The 14930-nt window shown below is 48.9% G+C and overlaps 1 protein-coding gene across 1 annotated transcript in view; it reads left to right on the plus strand.

Annotated features, from left to right (window-relative positions):
- The window catches only part of mib2 (MIB E3 ubiquitin protein ligase 2), a 31507-nt gene extending 16838 nt beyond the window's left edge, over window positions 1-14669 (plus strand). Inside the window, exons 5-19 of the mRNA XM_047039831.1 lie at window positions 382-576; window positions 727-869; window positions 1240-1347; window positions 1520-1624; window positions 2839-3001; window positions 3618-3751; window positions 3870-4018; window positions 4668-4824; window positions 5558-5712; window positions 9183-9309; window positions 9551-9838; window positions 10619-10797; window positions 11012-11205; window positions 11331-11396; window positions 11508-14669. Of these exons, the coding sequence (XP_046895787.1) occupies window positions 382-576; window positions 727-869; window positions 1240-1347; window positions 1520-1624; window positions 2839-3001; window positions 3618-3751; window positions 3870-4018; window positions 4668-4824; window positions 5558-5712; window positions 9183-9309; window positions 9551-9838; window positions 10619-10797; window positions 11012-11205; window positions 11331-11396; window positions 11508-11749 (2405 nt within the window). The 3' untranslated portion in view covers window positions 11750-14669. The remainder of the gene's footprint in view (window positions 1-381; window positions 577-726; window positions 870-1239; window positions 1348-1519; window positions 1625-2838; window positions 3002-3617; window positions 3752-3869; window positions 4019-4667; window positions 4825-5557; window positions 5713-9182; window positions 9310-9550; window positions 9839-10618; window positions 10798-11011; window positions 11206-11330; window positions 11397-11507) is intronic.
- Window positions 14670-14930: the final 261 nt, after the last annotated feature.

A 14930-nucleotide genomic window follows, 5' to 3' on the forward strand; every position in this document is an offset into this window, starting at 1 on the left:
TCATACAGATACATAATGTGCATGTTGTGGTGGATGAAATGTGGATGGGCAATTTTCTTTCATGTGTTTCTTTATCCTATTAACATAACATTTTTGATTTTTCACTAGAAATTCCTGTGTCTGACTGCATGCAACCAAAGCCCCCACAACATCCCATAATATTCCTATGGTGTTGGATGATCCGTCTTTATTTTGTCTGTTTCTCCTGAGATTTTTCCCAAAGTAGCTCATTTTCTTGCTCTCTTACTCTCTCCAAAACTCCTACACCGTTGCCCTCTCCTGCGTGTGTGACTGTGTGTGACTGTGTGTGACTGTGTGACTGTGTGTGTGCCTGCCTGTGTGTGACTGTGTGACTGTGTGTGCCTGCCTGTGTGCGTGCAGGAGGGGAAGGCAAGGTTGGGAAGGTAGTGGACATTCGTGGCTGGGACACAGAGTCTGGCCGAAGTGTGGCCAGTGTCACATGGTCCAATGGCACCACTAATGTCTACAGAATGGGTCACAAAGGCAAGGTGGACCTCAAATACGTATCAGACGTCCAGGGAGGCTTCTACTACAAAGACCACCTTCCAAAGCTAGGTAAGCTACTTAAAACCTGGTTGATCATAAGCTACAGTGGCTGAGAATAGTATGCCTTGTTGATCAGCATTAAGGCTATGAAAGAGCATGTATTGTAGACGTGTCAGTTCATGCCAACAGGATGACTTCTGTCGTGTGTGTGTGATTCAGGAGAGCATGCTGAGCTGCAGAGGCAGGAGAGTGCAGACAGCCACAACTTCCAGCAGGGAGACAAGGTGAAGTGTCTCCTTGAGGTGGACATCCTCAGACAGATGCAGGAGGGACATGGAGGGTGGAACCCTAAAATGGCTGAGGTACAGCACTGATGCCTACCTACCAAACCAACACGCTGCTCTCGCTACACTCACCCTGTCAGAAAGAGGCTGCTGCTGTCTGTCTATATTCCTAAAAAGATCTGAAGACAGAATTTTCCGACCTCGTGTCCACTGATGGATTTCAGTCTAATTGAAGTGACTTCCACTGCACTAGCTACACGTATTCAATGAGACCGAGTGGTTTACTGAGCTGCCTACTGTTTGTAAATCTCCGTACACATATTTACCCCTGAGCACCGTACTCTGGTGGAACCTGGCAGAGCGAGATCGGGCTGAACATGTTGGTGTCAAATCAATGCTGCTGTTTGAATAGCAAGGTCCTGTCTGAATGTGGCTTGTGTGTTTGCAGTACATCTGCAGGATCGGGACGGTCCACAGGATCACAGATCGGGGGGATGTCAGAGTTCAGTACAGCAACAACATTCGCTGGACTTTCCACCCTGGGGCCCTCACTAAGGTCAATTGAATCAAGTCGAAATACTACATACTAATCTGTGATGAAAATGACATATCATTAAAATATATATGGGGAGAGTAGATAGCATTTCAGATTATCATTAGCATGGCTGTGAGATATTCAGCACTATTTCACATCACATTCATATCACATTGTCCTCTGTTTTCCATAGGTGAATACTTTTGGTGTTGGAGAGCTGGTGCGAGTGCTGGAGGATATGGACAACGTAAAAAGACTTCAGACAGGCCACGGAGAGTGGACTGATAGCATGGCACCTGTATGTTCATCTAGCCTAATATTCAAACTCATGTAGCCTTCTGCTTATGCTGTAACCTCACACTAGAATCTTTACCCTGCCTGGCGCTAACTACGCAACTATTTTTAGCTTGGCGTTGACATTTGCAACCTTTATCCTGGCATTACCTATCTTTTAATCTGGCGCTAACCTTTTGTTACCTGGGGTTGTCCTGTACCCTTGCACCAACCTTTCTCAGAGTTTAATTTGCTGTTGATTCCATGAAACGTCCTTTAACATCCTGTAATTTAGAGGGAACATCCCACTGTATTTGGGTGCTACCTTTCTGTGGTAGGGGATTAAATATTGGGCAAACAACCAAACTAATTCCCCTATGGTTTAAAGGAAGATGGGAAAACTGAACAGTGAATTAGTATGAACCAAATAATGACAATAACAATGGAATTACAATTATTTGACTATGGGTCAAATCAGAGCAAGAATGGTCAAAGTAAGGTTAAATGAAATAAGCATTTAATAACATTGCAAATGAATGAAATCAATTACACAGCAAACATGTTACAAAGTGAAAGTTAACTCGTACCTACGCTACCATGATTATTGTAAACCAGAGATAGAAAGCAAGATGTGAGGAAGGAGTAGGGAACAGTAGGACAAGCCAGAGCTGAGGAGAAGGTCTCAGGAGATGAAGAATCCTCAGAACAATGCTTCACAATTCCCTTTTATACACGAGAACAACCAATCGGACCACGTCTGGACTCTGGACCCTTACTTTTCAACATATGACTAGCAAAGCACAGTAAGTTACACAATGCGGGTGAGAGCCATCAAGTAGAGACCCGGTCCAGTCACTCTAGGTTTTAGCATGAGAGGTGGGGGCAGGATGACACCCAGCCTTACACCGTCACCCCGCTGTTAAACCTCAGCTGGCAGACAGCCTCCTAAATTGGAGAGAGACAGTCAGTGGAAAATGCCCTCTGTGCCTCTGGGTCTAATCAAGCTTAGTGCTTCTTCCTTGACAGCGCACTGATTATTTATCTATAAATAAAGGCCTGGATTCTTTGAGAGTGTCTTGAATAGCTGTCGAGAGAGTACAATTGTTTAGGCATGTTTGAAGTTATTTGGGAAAATTATTTCACATGCCTTTCAACTATGAATAACAATATAATATATTTTTATACTTTTTTATTTATTATGAACCCTCTCTCTGTCTTCTTTCCTGTGTCCTGCTCAAGGCTCTGGGCCAGGTTGGCAAGGTGCTGAAGGTTTATGCGGATGGAGACCTTCGAGTGGCCTTCGGAGGCCAGACCTGGACCTTTAACCCCGCGTGCCTCTCGGCCCAGACCCTGGAGGTGGACGCTAACCTCATGACGGCCGAGAACCCCATCGAATCCGGAAGTAAGGACCAAACCCAGGAAGACGGGGGGCCTCTCATCCAGCCAACTGGGCTTTGGCTCCTCCTTGTTTGCCCCCCCCCCCCCCCCCCCCCCCCCCCCCCTATCTTCTTCTATTACGAGGCTCTCACTGCTTGAAATGCTAGTGGCTGTCGCATTGATGGTCACCCATGATGCTGTTTCTCTGTTCTTGTTTCAACCTGGGCATGCACGAGGAAGCGTCTTTTGTATTTGGTCTGTGCACCTTTTCCCCATGCTTGTTTGTCCAGGATACTGGATGGGGATTCACAGAGGCTATCAGAGTAGCAGACCTGTGTTCATGTGGCAGTGTGTTGAAGTGGGGGGGGGGGGGTTCTCTGGCACGACCGTGCGTGTCCTGACCGAACTCTTCATGTGGTCTGCATGGGTGTGGAGGTGTTTTGTCTCATTCCAATGGCTGTTTCATGTACTTGACAACCTCCCTCTGCTCCGCTTTGTTCCATGTGTGTGGTCTCTAAAGGAACAGGGGTATTGCAACAGAAACCACTCTATGAACTCCATATTGGGGGGGCCCATCACTCAAGTGTCCCTCTTTTCCTTCCCTCTCTCTGTCTCTTCCTCTTCCCTCTGTCTCTGCACAGACACTGTCATCTCAGTCCTGGAGAAGCTACTGTCCCAGTCCACGGAGCAGGACAACCCCAGCCGGCTGGTCATTGAGGCGGCACATGGTAGTGCCAACAAAGTCAGGGAGCTGGTCCAGAAATACCCCGACAAGGTGGGTGGCGATGCCTTTGAAGGAACCGGTGCATATCACACAGTCAAGCCAGAGCAGGCCTTTTTGTTGTTGTTGTGGGTGGTGTCAAAGAAGCTATTTGTGTGCGTCGGTCCTCCAGGTGGATATCAAGAACCAAGGGAAGACGGCCCTGCAGGTGGCCGCCCACCAGGGTCACATGGAGGTGGTGAAAGCTCTGCTCCAGGCCAACAGCTCCATCGAGGTGAAGGATGAAGATGGAGACACTGCCCTGCACTACACGGCATTCGGGTAAGAGGAGTCGCACGCCCGGGAGACACGCCACGTAAGCCCTGAGATTAGCGGCCATGTGCACACACTTTGTTTTACACACACACACACACAAACAACCTTGGATGAGTTTACCCTGTCATACACACACTCCTTTGTCAGATGTGGGCTTATTACCATCATCCGTAATCCATTAGTCACATCCCTCCCTCTGCACGAGGTGCCATCTTTGAGAAAATGAGCGTGCAGCTGACTTGTTGGGGATCTCATACAGCACTCTGACTCGGCACCCTTCTAGATGTAGTAAACCATTGCTAGGGAGCAGCACATCTGTTGACGTTATGCAAACATCTCTCTCTCTCTCTCTTTCTCTTTCTCTCTCTCTCTCTCTCTCTTTCTCTTTCTCTCTCTCTCTCTCTCTCTCTCTCTCTCTCTCTCTCTCTCTCTCTCTCTCTCTCTCTCTCTCTCTCTCTCTCTCTCTCTCTCTCTCTCTCTCTGTCTCTCTGTCTCTCTGTCTGTCGTCTTCTGTGTGCCCTTAGTATGGAAAGTCCAATTTTGGATCTTAGGTTCCTATATGTTTATTGTATGCACCTTCCTGCCTGTCTGTGCAAACTTTCATGGCGAATAAATCCCATTCTGATTCTCTCTCTCTGTGTCGTTGGCCGGTCAGGAACCAGGCAGAGATTGCACGGCTGCTGCTGAGCAAGGGGGCCAACGTCAACCTGCTGAACAACTCCATGTGCACGGCCCTGCACATCGCCGTGAACAAGGGCTTCACCGACGTGGTGCGCGTGCTGACCGAACACTCGGCCGACGTCAACCTCCAGGTGAGGCTCAGCGCGGCCCCTCGCCCTCCGGGCCGAGCAGAAGAGTACTTTGCCCCACGATGACCCCCTTAAGCCCTGCCCACTGTCAAATGTTGGGGATCTAAGTGGGATTGGCAGGTGTTAGCAGTGTCATAACAGCTCCCTCCTCCCTCCTCATTGGCTGCTTGGAATTTCCATGTCATGCACATGTCCTGCAGACATGTGCACTCAGCAGTCTTCCATAACACCCAGTCACTCACACTAGTTAGCCATACTGCTCACCTTCACTGCTTATTCACACACATGCTCACTGCCCTGTTATCACATACAACTCTCTCACACACACACCAGTGACACAACACACATTTTTCGCCCACACTAGTTTTTTATTTTATTAGATTTTTTTATGCTCAGTTGAGTCCAGTTCTGTGGCTCATTAATACAATTTAGGCTGGACTGTAAACCTCTGCCAGGGCTTCCTTCAAACTGCAGTGCAATATGCCCCCTAACTGCTCTTTGGGTCTGGGGATGAGGGATGGGATAGTTTCTCTGCTAGAGTAGCATGCATGCTCTGTTCAGTGGAATGGCTGCCTAGAGGTGTGTATGATGTGATCTTTTGGGGGGGAGGGGTAAAGCTAATTCACACACACGTACACACAAACAGACTCGAAACAGAATTGCAATGGTACAGAGTTTCTCTCCTGTTTTTCGGTCAATGACTAGCATGTCTCCCATTGTCCCCTTTTCACCCCAGGATTCGTACGGTGACACACCGCTTCACGACGCCATCGCCAAAGACTTCCGGAACATCATTGAGATTCTGGTGGTGGTCCCCAGCGTTGACTTCACCCAGCAGAATAACCGAGGCTTCAACCTGCTGCACCACGCGGCTCTTAAAGGCAACAAGCTGTGAGTCCTTTACTACACAACCGTACTAAACTAGAGCACTACACACACCTTGCTACACTGCATCTATACTACACACTACACCGTGTGTCTGTGTGTTTCCCCGGGTGTCAGGCTGAATGCGTGTCGCTCTTTCTCACTGAACATGGTGAGATAGGAGGCTCCCACACAGTGTCTGCCCCCCCCCCCCCCCCCACGCCTCCCCCCTCCCTGAATGTGTGTGTGTGGTACTGTAGGTAGGTATGTTGATACTGTTGGTTGGTACTGTAGGTAGGTAGGATTCATCAGTGTCCTCCTCACCAGAGCTGGCGCTAGCCTAAGACGCACAGTCAAAAGAGCCGTTCTTGAAATTCCACTGAGCTTTATTTTCACTTGACAGTCGAGACATCAAGGCTGAAAGAGATGGTGCGACTGTCGGTCTTCAGACTGGCTGCTGAAGAGCTTGTGCACTAAAGAATGTGACACATTGTACAGACAGGAAAATGCACCCCTAGAATAGGAATATTTGAGCAAGGGGCTATATAAACTCTTGGGTAACAATAGGCCACTTCTGTCAGCTCAGCAGATAGATCATTTTGTGTTGCTCTTCTCACAAGGCAACATCGTGTACCCTGTGTGACATTGGACGACAATCTCGAAAGTGCATATATTACTGTAGATAATGTTAATTTTAACCTCCCAAATTGAGTCTGTTGTGTCTGACCAGACATCCTCCTCTAACAGTGTTCCACTGTAAGCCCAGCCCCCAACTTGATTAGACTCCTCCCACTCTGGTCCCACTAGTAGTACTGTGACCCAGATTTCTTCATCACATTGGCAGAGAGATGACCCCCCCCCACCCTCACCCCACCACCCCCCAAGCTCTAGGGACTCACTCTCACCCCCAGGCCTGAAATGGATCAGCACAGAGATGCACAGACACACAGACACACTGCACTACACACTCATGTATAGAGTGAGTATAATAAAATGACAGTCATTTCCTTGTATGGCGAGAAGTCAGCAGAGTGGTGCTGCAGCATAGAATCAGAAGACAAATTGCCAATCTGTTATGGCGAGTGTCATATGAGCAGTGTTTGAGTTCACTGTCCTCTCCCCAGCGTTCATTTAGCCTGACATCAGCTCTTACACGACAGGAAAACACACAACTGGGTTCTGCTCTGGATAAGCAATCTTCTTCACAGCGTCATATGTCGTGGTGTATGGATAGCTTGTATTTACGGAGGCCTGCTCCTCAACTGTTTGATTTCCCATTGTGGGTTGTTGTTTTGTGAGAGTGGTGTTTGTCCCTGGTTCCCTCGTGCTCTGTCCAGTATGAAATCCTTCCGTTCCCTGGAGGCTTCTCTCCAGTGTTCTGCTGATAGAAATGTGCGTTTGTTTATTAGAGTTGAAGGTATTTATTTAGTTTGTCTGAGGAAATGGAAAAAGATGGTCTTAGCCTAGTTCTAAAAAGATCCTGGGAAGAGGGGGAGGTAGGCGGTCAGAGCCATTTTAAAGCTCTCCAGCTGCAGGCAGACAGACGGGGCTGACATGCAGACATGTTTGTAGTCAGACAGACAGGCAGACAGACAAGCAGACAGACGTCAAAGTGGAAATTGAAAGGGTTGGGAAAACTCGCGTTGTGCCTCCCTCTCTTCTGAGGAGTGTCTCAACCTGTCCCTTCCCCTGGACAGAGAGAACACCTCTAGTCAAGGAGGCCTTCCAGCAAAGACCTGTTTGTCCTCTCACCCCACACAGACTGCATCCACACTAGGCTTCCCAACTATTACGGCACATACTGATGTATTTATCCCTGAATTTCAATTAAAATAGTTTTGCACTGTTGAGTTTCTAATGGGTATGTGAACCAGTAAAAAAGAAAAAAAAGACGATCAATTTGCTCTCTAGTAAGAGCGAAAAGCAATACAGCCGCGTTTGGATGCTGTCAAGCTATGATGTACAAGCTTCTATTAGGACCACATTGAGAATCTAAAAGGACGAAAGAGTGTTGAAGGACTGACATCCAATCCGGGGCTTTCCTCACATAGGTGAAGTGGCAGGGTATAGAAAGGGGCGGTATCTAGGGATGTAGCCACGATGGAGGAGGAAGGGAAAGCCCCTCGCCCCGCCTCCCTCTCCCAGTCCTCCGCACTGCAGGTGCCAATGACCTCCACTCCCCCCCCCCCCCCAGGAACCCTCTCTCCGCTCCCCAGTCACTAGGCTTCTAAGCAGGCTGTCTAGAGGGGAGCCATGACACACACATGACCACGCTCCACCTGCTCCTGTTCCTCACCAGCCATGCTTGTGGAATCAAACCGTCTTAATGATGCTCTGCACATTCGCCGTCATAAAAGTTTGATGCATCGAACAGTGAGGAAGTGACCTTTTCTGCTTGGACAGGACTGGCTGTCCGGGTCTCAGTCTAGCAGTCTGACACTGTGCTGGACAACCACTAAGGGCAGTTGGGTTCAATTACACAGGCCATGAAACAAGCCAAAACAGAGGGCAGCTCTGTTTTCCAGCCAGCCCGCACCGCAACATTGAGGCGGGGAGCGTGAATAACAGCGGCATGCTCAGCCTGCTCTCCAGCCCCACAGTCCTTGTTTGTCCTCAAACCCAACTCGCCACACGTCAGTCACCTCGCTTAACACTGCTCCTCAGACATGGTGTGAGGGGTGCGTTGAATTCGAGGAGGTGGGCGGAACGCACCATGAAAGGCAGTTATTTCCTTTTCGGTATTTGATGCGCCATTGACCCAAATGTGCATGGAGTGAACAACAAGTTGTTGTTTTTTTTTTGTACCGTTTGTGTAAATCTATCATTTGGGCATCAAGGCGTGGATTAGGGTGCATTATAATGAGTGCTGGAGGAAGCTTTATCTGGGACGGGCCGTGATGTGCGACGGAGGAGAGAGGGGGGGGGGAGAAGAACACAATCCTTTAATGCAGGTTCAGCCACATGCTCAGAGGTCAGTGCTGGTCAGAGTTTCGTTCGCTGGTAAAACCTTTAACCCTCCTTACGAAGATCCCTGCCATGTTGATGTTACTTGTTTTGTTTGCTGCTTCCAACAGCTGGGGCACCAGCCAAATGCCTCTTAACCCCACCCAAGTATTGGGAGCAGGTTTGTGTGTCACACGTCTCTTTAAAGTGTGGTTGTGGTTGTGTTTGTGTGTATGTGCGCACAAGTCCTTGCCTTGGAAATGGTGTGGTACTATATGAATGTGCGGCTCAGAGGTTGCCCTGGAGCACTGCTAGAAGACTAGTTTAACCTCCCCAAACTCTGACTCTTTAACCATACGGTTGAAAAACATCACGCCGACCTCAGTTCAACTCTTGCTTTTCTGCCTCATATCTTCACCTCACATCCTGTCACATTCCAGAATAAAGCGGCACGAATACATATTTTGACTCCTATTTGTATCTGAATTCATTAACACTGAATATGCAAGTTGCCATTCTGAACGCAACCCTAATTCCCATCCTGCTCTCTCCAGGGCCACTGAGAAGATCCTGGCCAGAGCACGACAGCTGGTGGACGTCAAGAAGGACGACGGCTTCTCAGCTCTGCACCTGGCGGCCCTCAACAACCACAGGGACGTGGCGGAGATCCTCATGAAGGAGGTGGGTGGGAGTCCAGTCCCTGGCCTGTTCCTTGAACAGCTGTCGTGTGTTGACCCCCCCCCCCCCCCCCCCCCCCCCCCCCCCCCCCCCCCCCCCCCCCCGGAGCCATCTAGCCAACCCTAGCTGCACCCTCTCTCAAGCTGACGGACAGAACAGGTTTGGCTCGAACAACGCCTCTCTCAGGACACTCCGCTAACAGACGCCTCCGCCTCCCCCCTGTCGCCCCCCCCCCCCCCTCCAGGGCCGCTGTGACGTCAACATCCGCAACAACCGCCACCAGACGCCCCTGCAGCTGGCGGTGACGCAGGGCCACGGGGACCTGCTGCAGCTGCTGGCGGCCGAGGGGGCCGACGTCAACGTGGAGGACGAGGACGGCGACACGGCCATGCACGTGGCCCTGAGCCGGCCGCAGCTGGCCAACGCCACGCTGGCCCCCGCCGCCACCGCGCCCCTCGCCATCCCCGCCACCACTACCAACACCCCCCCGGCCCCCCTGGGGGGCGAGGGCTCCTCCTCACTCTACTGCCGGGTAAGGAGGGGTAGCTGGGAAGGAGGGGGGGGAGGGAGGGGGGGACGGGGTATTCCTTCGCTAGAGGCTGACCACCCCTTAGCTGTCCTCATGTCGCGTGTGCCGGTTGCCTCTGCCATCCAATCCTCAGCTTTACAGTGACGCAGTGTTTACTTATCTGATGAGTGGTGAGCTTATGGATGCAAGGACCCACCTTTCCAATATGAAGGAAAGTGCTCTTTGGGGGGAAAAAACTTGATGAATTAGTGATTCTTGATAGCAAACCAGTGTTTGTTTAACTGTTGGTGCCGGAGCCACTGAAGGGCATCCTCTTCAGTCAGGATGACCCCAAACACTGCAGCTCTCTCAACAATGCTGGACACATGCCAGGCATGATCAGACTGAAGGGGAACACACACACGCACACACATTCAGGCCATCTCAAGGTAGCCAGCCTAAGCGCTGTGTGTGTGGGGGGGAGGGGGGAGTTCTCAGGATTTGATTGGATAGGGCTTTTCCATAGTGCTCCTTGTGGGTTCATCAAGTTCATTGTTTGTGCACTAGTGAGATTGTCCTTGATGGCCCCTTTCTATTGGCTGAACAGATGTCCAGCTTGCTATTTAAGTACGGCTAATTGATACTATTACTAGTATCAGTTACTGAGTTGTTGAGGTAACATTAATCTGACTGGACAGCATCTGCGTCTACACAGTTACGTCTTTGCAAAGCGTCACGTCAAATCGGATTCCTCGGTTTTCCATGTAACTCTTCCCTCCTCCTCCTCTCCCCTTCCGTGGGCAGTTGAGTGGTTCGGGGTTGCTGGGGAACACAGAGCTGAGCGTGGGCGCTGCCATTGCCTGCTTCCTGGCGCAGGAAGGCGCCGACATTAACTACGCCAACCACAAAGGCAAGAGTCCATTGGACCTGGTGGCAGATAGCGCTGTGCTGCAACTCATCAAGAACTTCTCCGAGAAGCACAGGTACTTGATTCCTCTCTGCTTCGTTTCAGGTCGAAACACTTAACTCCGTCTGAAACACTGCTGAAGTTAGAATTTGGGGCTGGTTCTAGAACTAAAAGCACAACACAAAATGTTACAATGAAGTTGAAATCCTTAATTGGAGATCAAGACATTTCTAGATGATATTGAGGATGTTTTAATTGGTGCCGGTTGATGATTGGTTCCCGTCCTCCAGGTTGCAGAGGCTGCAGGCCATAACGTGTGGCCAGGGCCTGAGCAGTGGCAGTCTGCGGCGGGTCCACACCACACCCAACACCATGACCAACCTGGCCATGCCCGCCCCTCCAGGGCCCAGCGAGTGCCTCATCTGCTCTGAGCTGGCCCTGCTCATTCTCTTCTGCCCCTGCCAGCACAGTGTCGCCTGCGAAGGTCTGTCTGTGTGTGTCCCTGCATGGCTGGCTATGGTGTGTGTGTGTGTGTGTGTTTGTGCATGCTCTCATCACATTAGAATAACTCCTGAGTAAGCCAAGCCTGTATGCCTTACCTTTCACCAGAGTGTGCCCATCGAATGAAGAAATGCATCAAATGCCAGGTCACAATCACCAAGAAAATAAGACAAGGTAATACACACGTGAACCCCCCCCCCCTTGCAGATTTGATGTGTCCCCGTGCCTGTCTCATGTGTCTCATGACCGTGTGTGTGTGTGTCCCCCCCCCTCTCCCCTCCTCAGACCAGACAGAGGTGGACTGCAGCCCGGTCTCTGAGAACTCGGAGCAGCACAACCTGCTGGAGCAGCTGCAGTCTCGCTACCGGCAGATGGAGGAGCGCATCACCTGCCCCATCTGCATCGACAACCATATCAAGCTGGTCTTCCAGTGCGGACACGCCTCCTGCATCGACTGCAGCGCCGCGCTCAAGACCTGCCCTATCTGCCGGCAGACCATCCGGGAGCGCATTCAGCTCTTCGTCTGACCTTTGACACCCCCCCCCCTCTCCTATCGCCCATCCAGTCTTCTTTCCCACCACCCCCCCCCCACCCCACCCCACACACACACCACCACCCGTTTCTCAAAGGTCCCTTCTCTCCCGCCCGTCAGTTGAGTTGTGAGGGACCACGTGGGTGACTGGTCTGTGGGCGATGATATTCAGCCATGCTAGCGGCCGTCCGCGTTCCCCGTGGCGAGTAGCGTTCCGTCACCTGCGCTGCGTCCCGCGGAGCGGGTTCTCGTAAGTTCCCACTTCGTGTTGTGTTTGAACTAGTCTTGGGACAGGATACCATCACGCTGACTGCATGGACAAAAGGGTTGTCCCCTCTTGACGAGCGACTGCTCCCAGCTGTGGAGCGGGTTGGATCATGTGAGGAGACGGTGACGTGCTCATCCCTTCTCTCTCATTGGTGCCCAAGGAGGAAGTCTCTCCACCAATAGGGTGGAAGTCCCTCCCAGGTGAGGCTGTCTCCCCACATTCTGATCCCCCCCTCCCCACCTTTGCTGCTTAAAGTGGATGTCTCTCCCCCCCCCTCCCCACCTTTGCTGCTTAAAGTGGATGTCTCTCCCCCCCCCCCCCCTTCCCCACACACACACCCGTCTGTCTTGCCTCCCCTGTTTACAAAGCTGCAGAGAAACAGTCTGATGTCTACCCCCCCCCCCCCCCCCCCCCCTTGACTCCTGTGAATTCTGTTTGCTCTTGTTTGTATCAAGCTCTTTGTAATCAGTGTTAGTCTCTGGAGAGGGTGATGGTATAACTAAAGGCTCTATGTATAGTCCTTTCCCTCTCGTCTGTATGCAAGGGGAAACCCTTTATATGCATGAGTATATGCATACTGTAAAGCTGAAAAGACTTTGTGTGTTGTGGGTTTTTGGTTACATTTGTGGTTCTATGTAATGGTAATTAGTACATATTTATTTATGTCTGAAAGGTGTTTCTATTTAGCAATGTCATATTTTTTATGTTTGCTTGGCAACAAGGATTTTTCTGCTTAAACGCACCCCAAGCCTATGTCTTCTACTCAGGGTCTAGAATCATTGAAAGCACTTGCAAAACTGCAAAAGGTTGTGAAACGGTTTAAAAGTCAACCCCCTTTTTTTTACATATAGAGCTGTCCAGACAATTTTGGTGTGCGTCCACCAAAGAAAAAGTTGTTTAACTCAACAGAAACAAACACAAACGTTGGTTCAATGGCAAAATCTTCCCATCTAGCTCAACCTTCAACCTTACCTTTAATGCTTAGTTATAAAATGAATGTTTATCATATTATAATGGTTTCCTTTATAAATAGTGCAAGTCATTATCCTTACACCATCACTCAGCACATATAGAGCACTGCTTGGTTTTGTAGCTTCTCCGCTTCACATCGAAAGCATGATCTGCGACCTCTGAAGCCTGAGGGGGTGTCTGCAGTCCTGAGTGGGCTACATGGGAAGGGTGCTAGCGTCATCTTGATAACCCCGCTCCACTCAGCCTCAGTTGGTGCAGAGGTCAGAGACCTCAGGTCAGCTTCGGACTCTTTGTCTGGAGGCAGATGGGCTCGCTGCATGAAGGAAAGTCACCATAACCACTAATGAAAACAGAATAGAAAGGAGTACAAGACAACACGGTGGGAACTCCAACAAAGCAGAGCCAAACATGTCATTTTGGTTCATCAAATCATAAAGGCGAATAAGGCCATCGTTTTTCTTTTTTTGTCGGATGTTTCGATGTATTGTAAACATTTAAAATTAGAAGGACAGGAATAATTCTTGTGTGTTGCATCTATAGTTAACGTCCCGCATCCTTGTCAAGCCTACTTAGATGTCCTTCCTCTGTCCACTTTTTTGGCAAGCATTTTGGATTGTATTTCATTTCATTCTTTGTAATATTTAGGTTGTTTTCAGAAGGGCTTATGCATTTAAGACAAAATGGTATCTATTTTATTCTATTTAATTTTTTCTATTGTAAACTTCCAGAGTGGGGTTTTTGTAGATCCCAGATTTGGGAGAGCCAATATTAAGATGTACATTTGAATGTCAGAAAATGTAACCTGTTTTACTCTGCCTTTTTGTGGAAAGGTTGTGAAGATTTTCATGAGAAGGAGACAGCGAGGGAGAGAAAAAGGAAGGTTTATTGCGAAGGTTTACTCGCTAGAGGTACCACTGCACCAGTGCCAAATTTGTAAAAGGATGTGCACATGCCTGCACGCCCTATTACTATGCTGAACTGAGCCTATACAAGGTTAAAGGCACTAAAACTAAGTAATTAAAGCACATCAGTTAAACTGGTGGGTCCCATACTTGGCTTTCAAATACATTGGTCCTTTTCTCTCTAAAGACAGTCAGCTGATTTGTCCGTTGAGCAGTAGAATGACTAGTGTATGAGGGTTAATACTGCTTAGAAAGTTGGGATGACAGTGTGTAGTTTTAACATCCTCTGTGTCCATCCAGCAGAGGTATCAACGTATCAAACCAACACAGGGACACAGTCATGCTCACCCCGACTTACAACAGATGTCTCCCAACAGTTTTCCAAAATCCATATAATCAATCCCATTTTTCATTTTTGTATGGCACATAAAGAATTTAAAAAAGCATTTCTTATGCCTGGTCAAAAATAACTAGAGATAATTTTCAAAATTATTTTCTGGTGCTACAAGGTTGGTCAAGCAAGGAGAGTGTGCACAGGCAATAATGTTGAGAAGAACTTGGAGGTTTGAGGTTTTTACAAGAGGATTGCATTAGAAAAAGCATTACATAAAATACTATTAAAGCAACAATGTTACTATTGGTGTTTGTACAGTACAGCTCTTGGAGTGCTCATGTTGGCCTTACTGTCCATTCCTCCTTTTGTTTTTTGTTTTTTCAGTTGTATTCTGTACTAAAATATTTTGCAATAAATATGGAACTGTTTTATAAGGACACAGATTGCCTGTTAATTCATAGTTTATTAGTCAGTCCGTGCTCAGCTTAGTTTACTCTACATAGTTCATCTTTAAGGCCTTGTAAGAGCAGCTTTTCAAACAACAGTAATGCCATGTTGTCATAAACTTTACAAGCAAACCAATGTTAACAAAAGACATCACATGTATTACCTTTTTATTTCTGAACCATTTATAGGTGACAGAGGCAAGATGGCGTCTAAACTAACTAAATGCTGCATTGGGCCAGTTCTTAGTCCTACT

The sequence above is a fragment of the Hypomesus transpacificus genome, chromosome 18 (genome assembly GCF_021917145.1).
Source record: "Hypomesus transpacificus isolate Combined female chromosome 18, fHypTra1, whole genome shotgun sequence".
Taxonomy (NCBI): Eukaryota; Metazoa; Chordata; class Actinopteri; order Osmeriformes; family Osmeridae; genus Hypomesus; species Hypomesus transpacificus.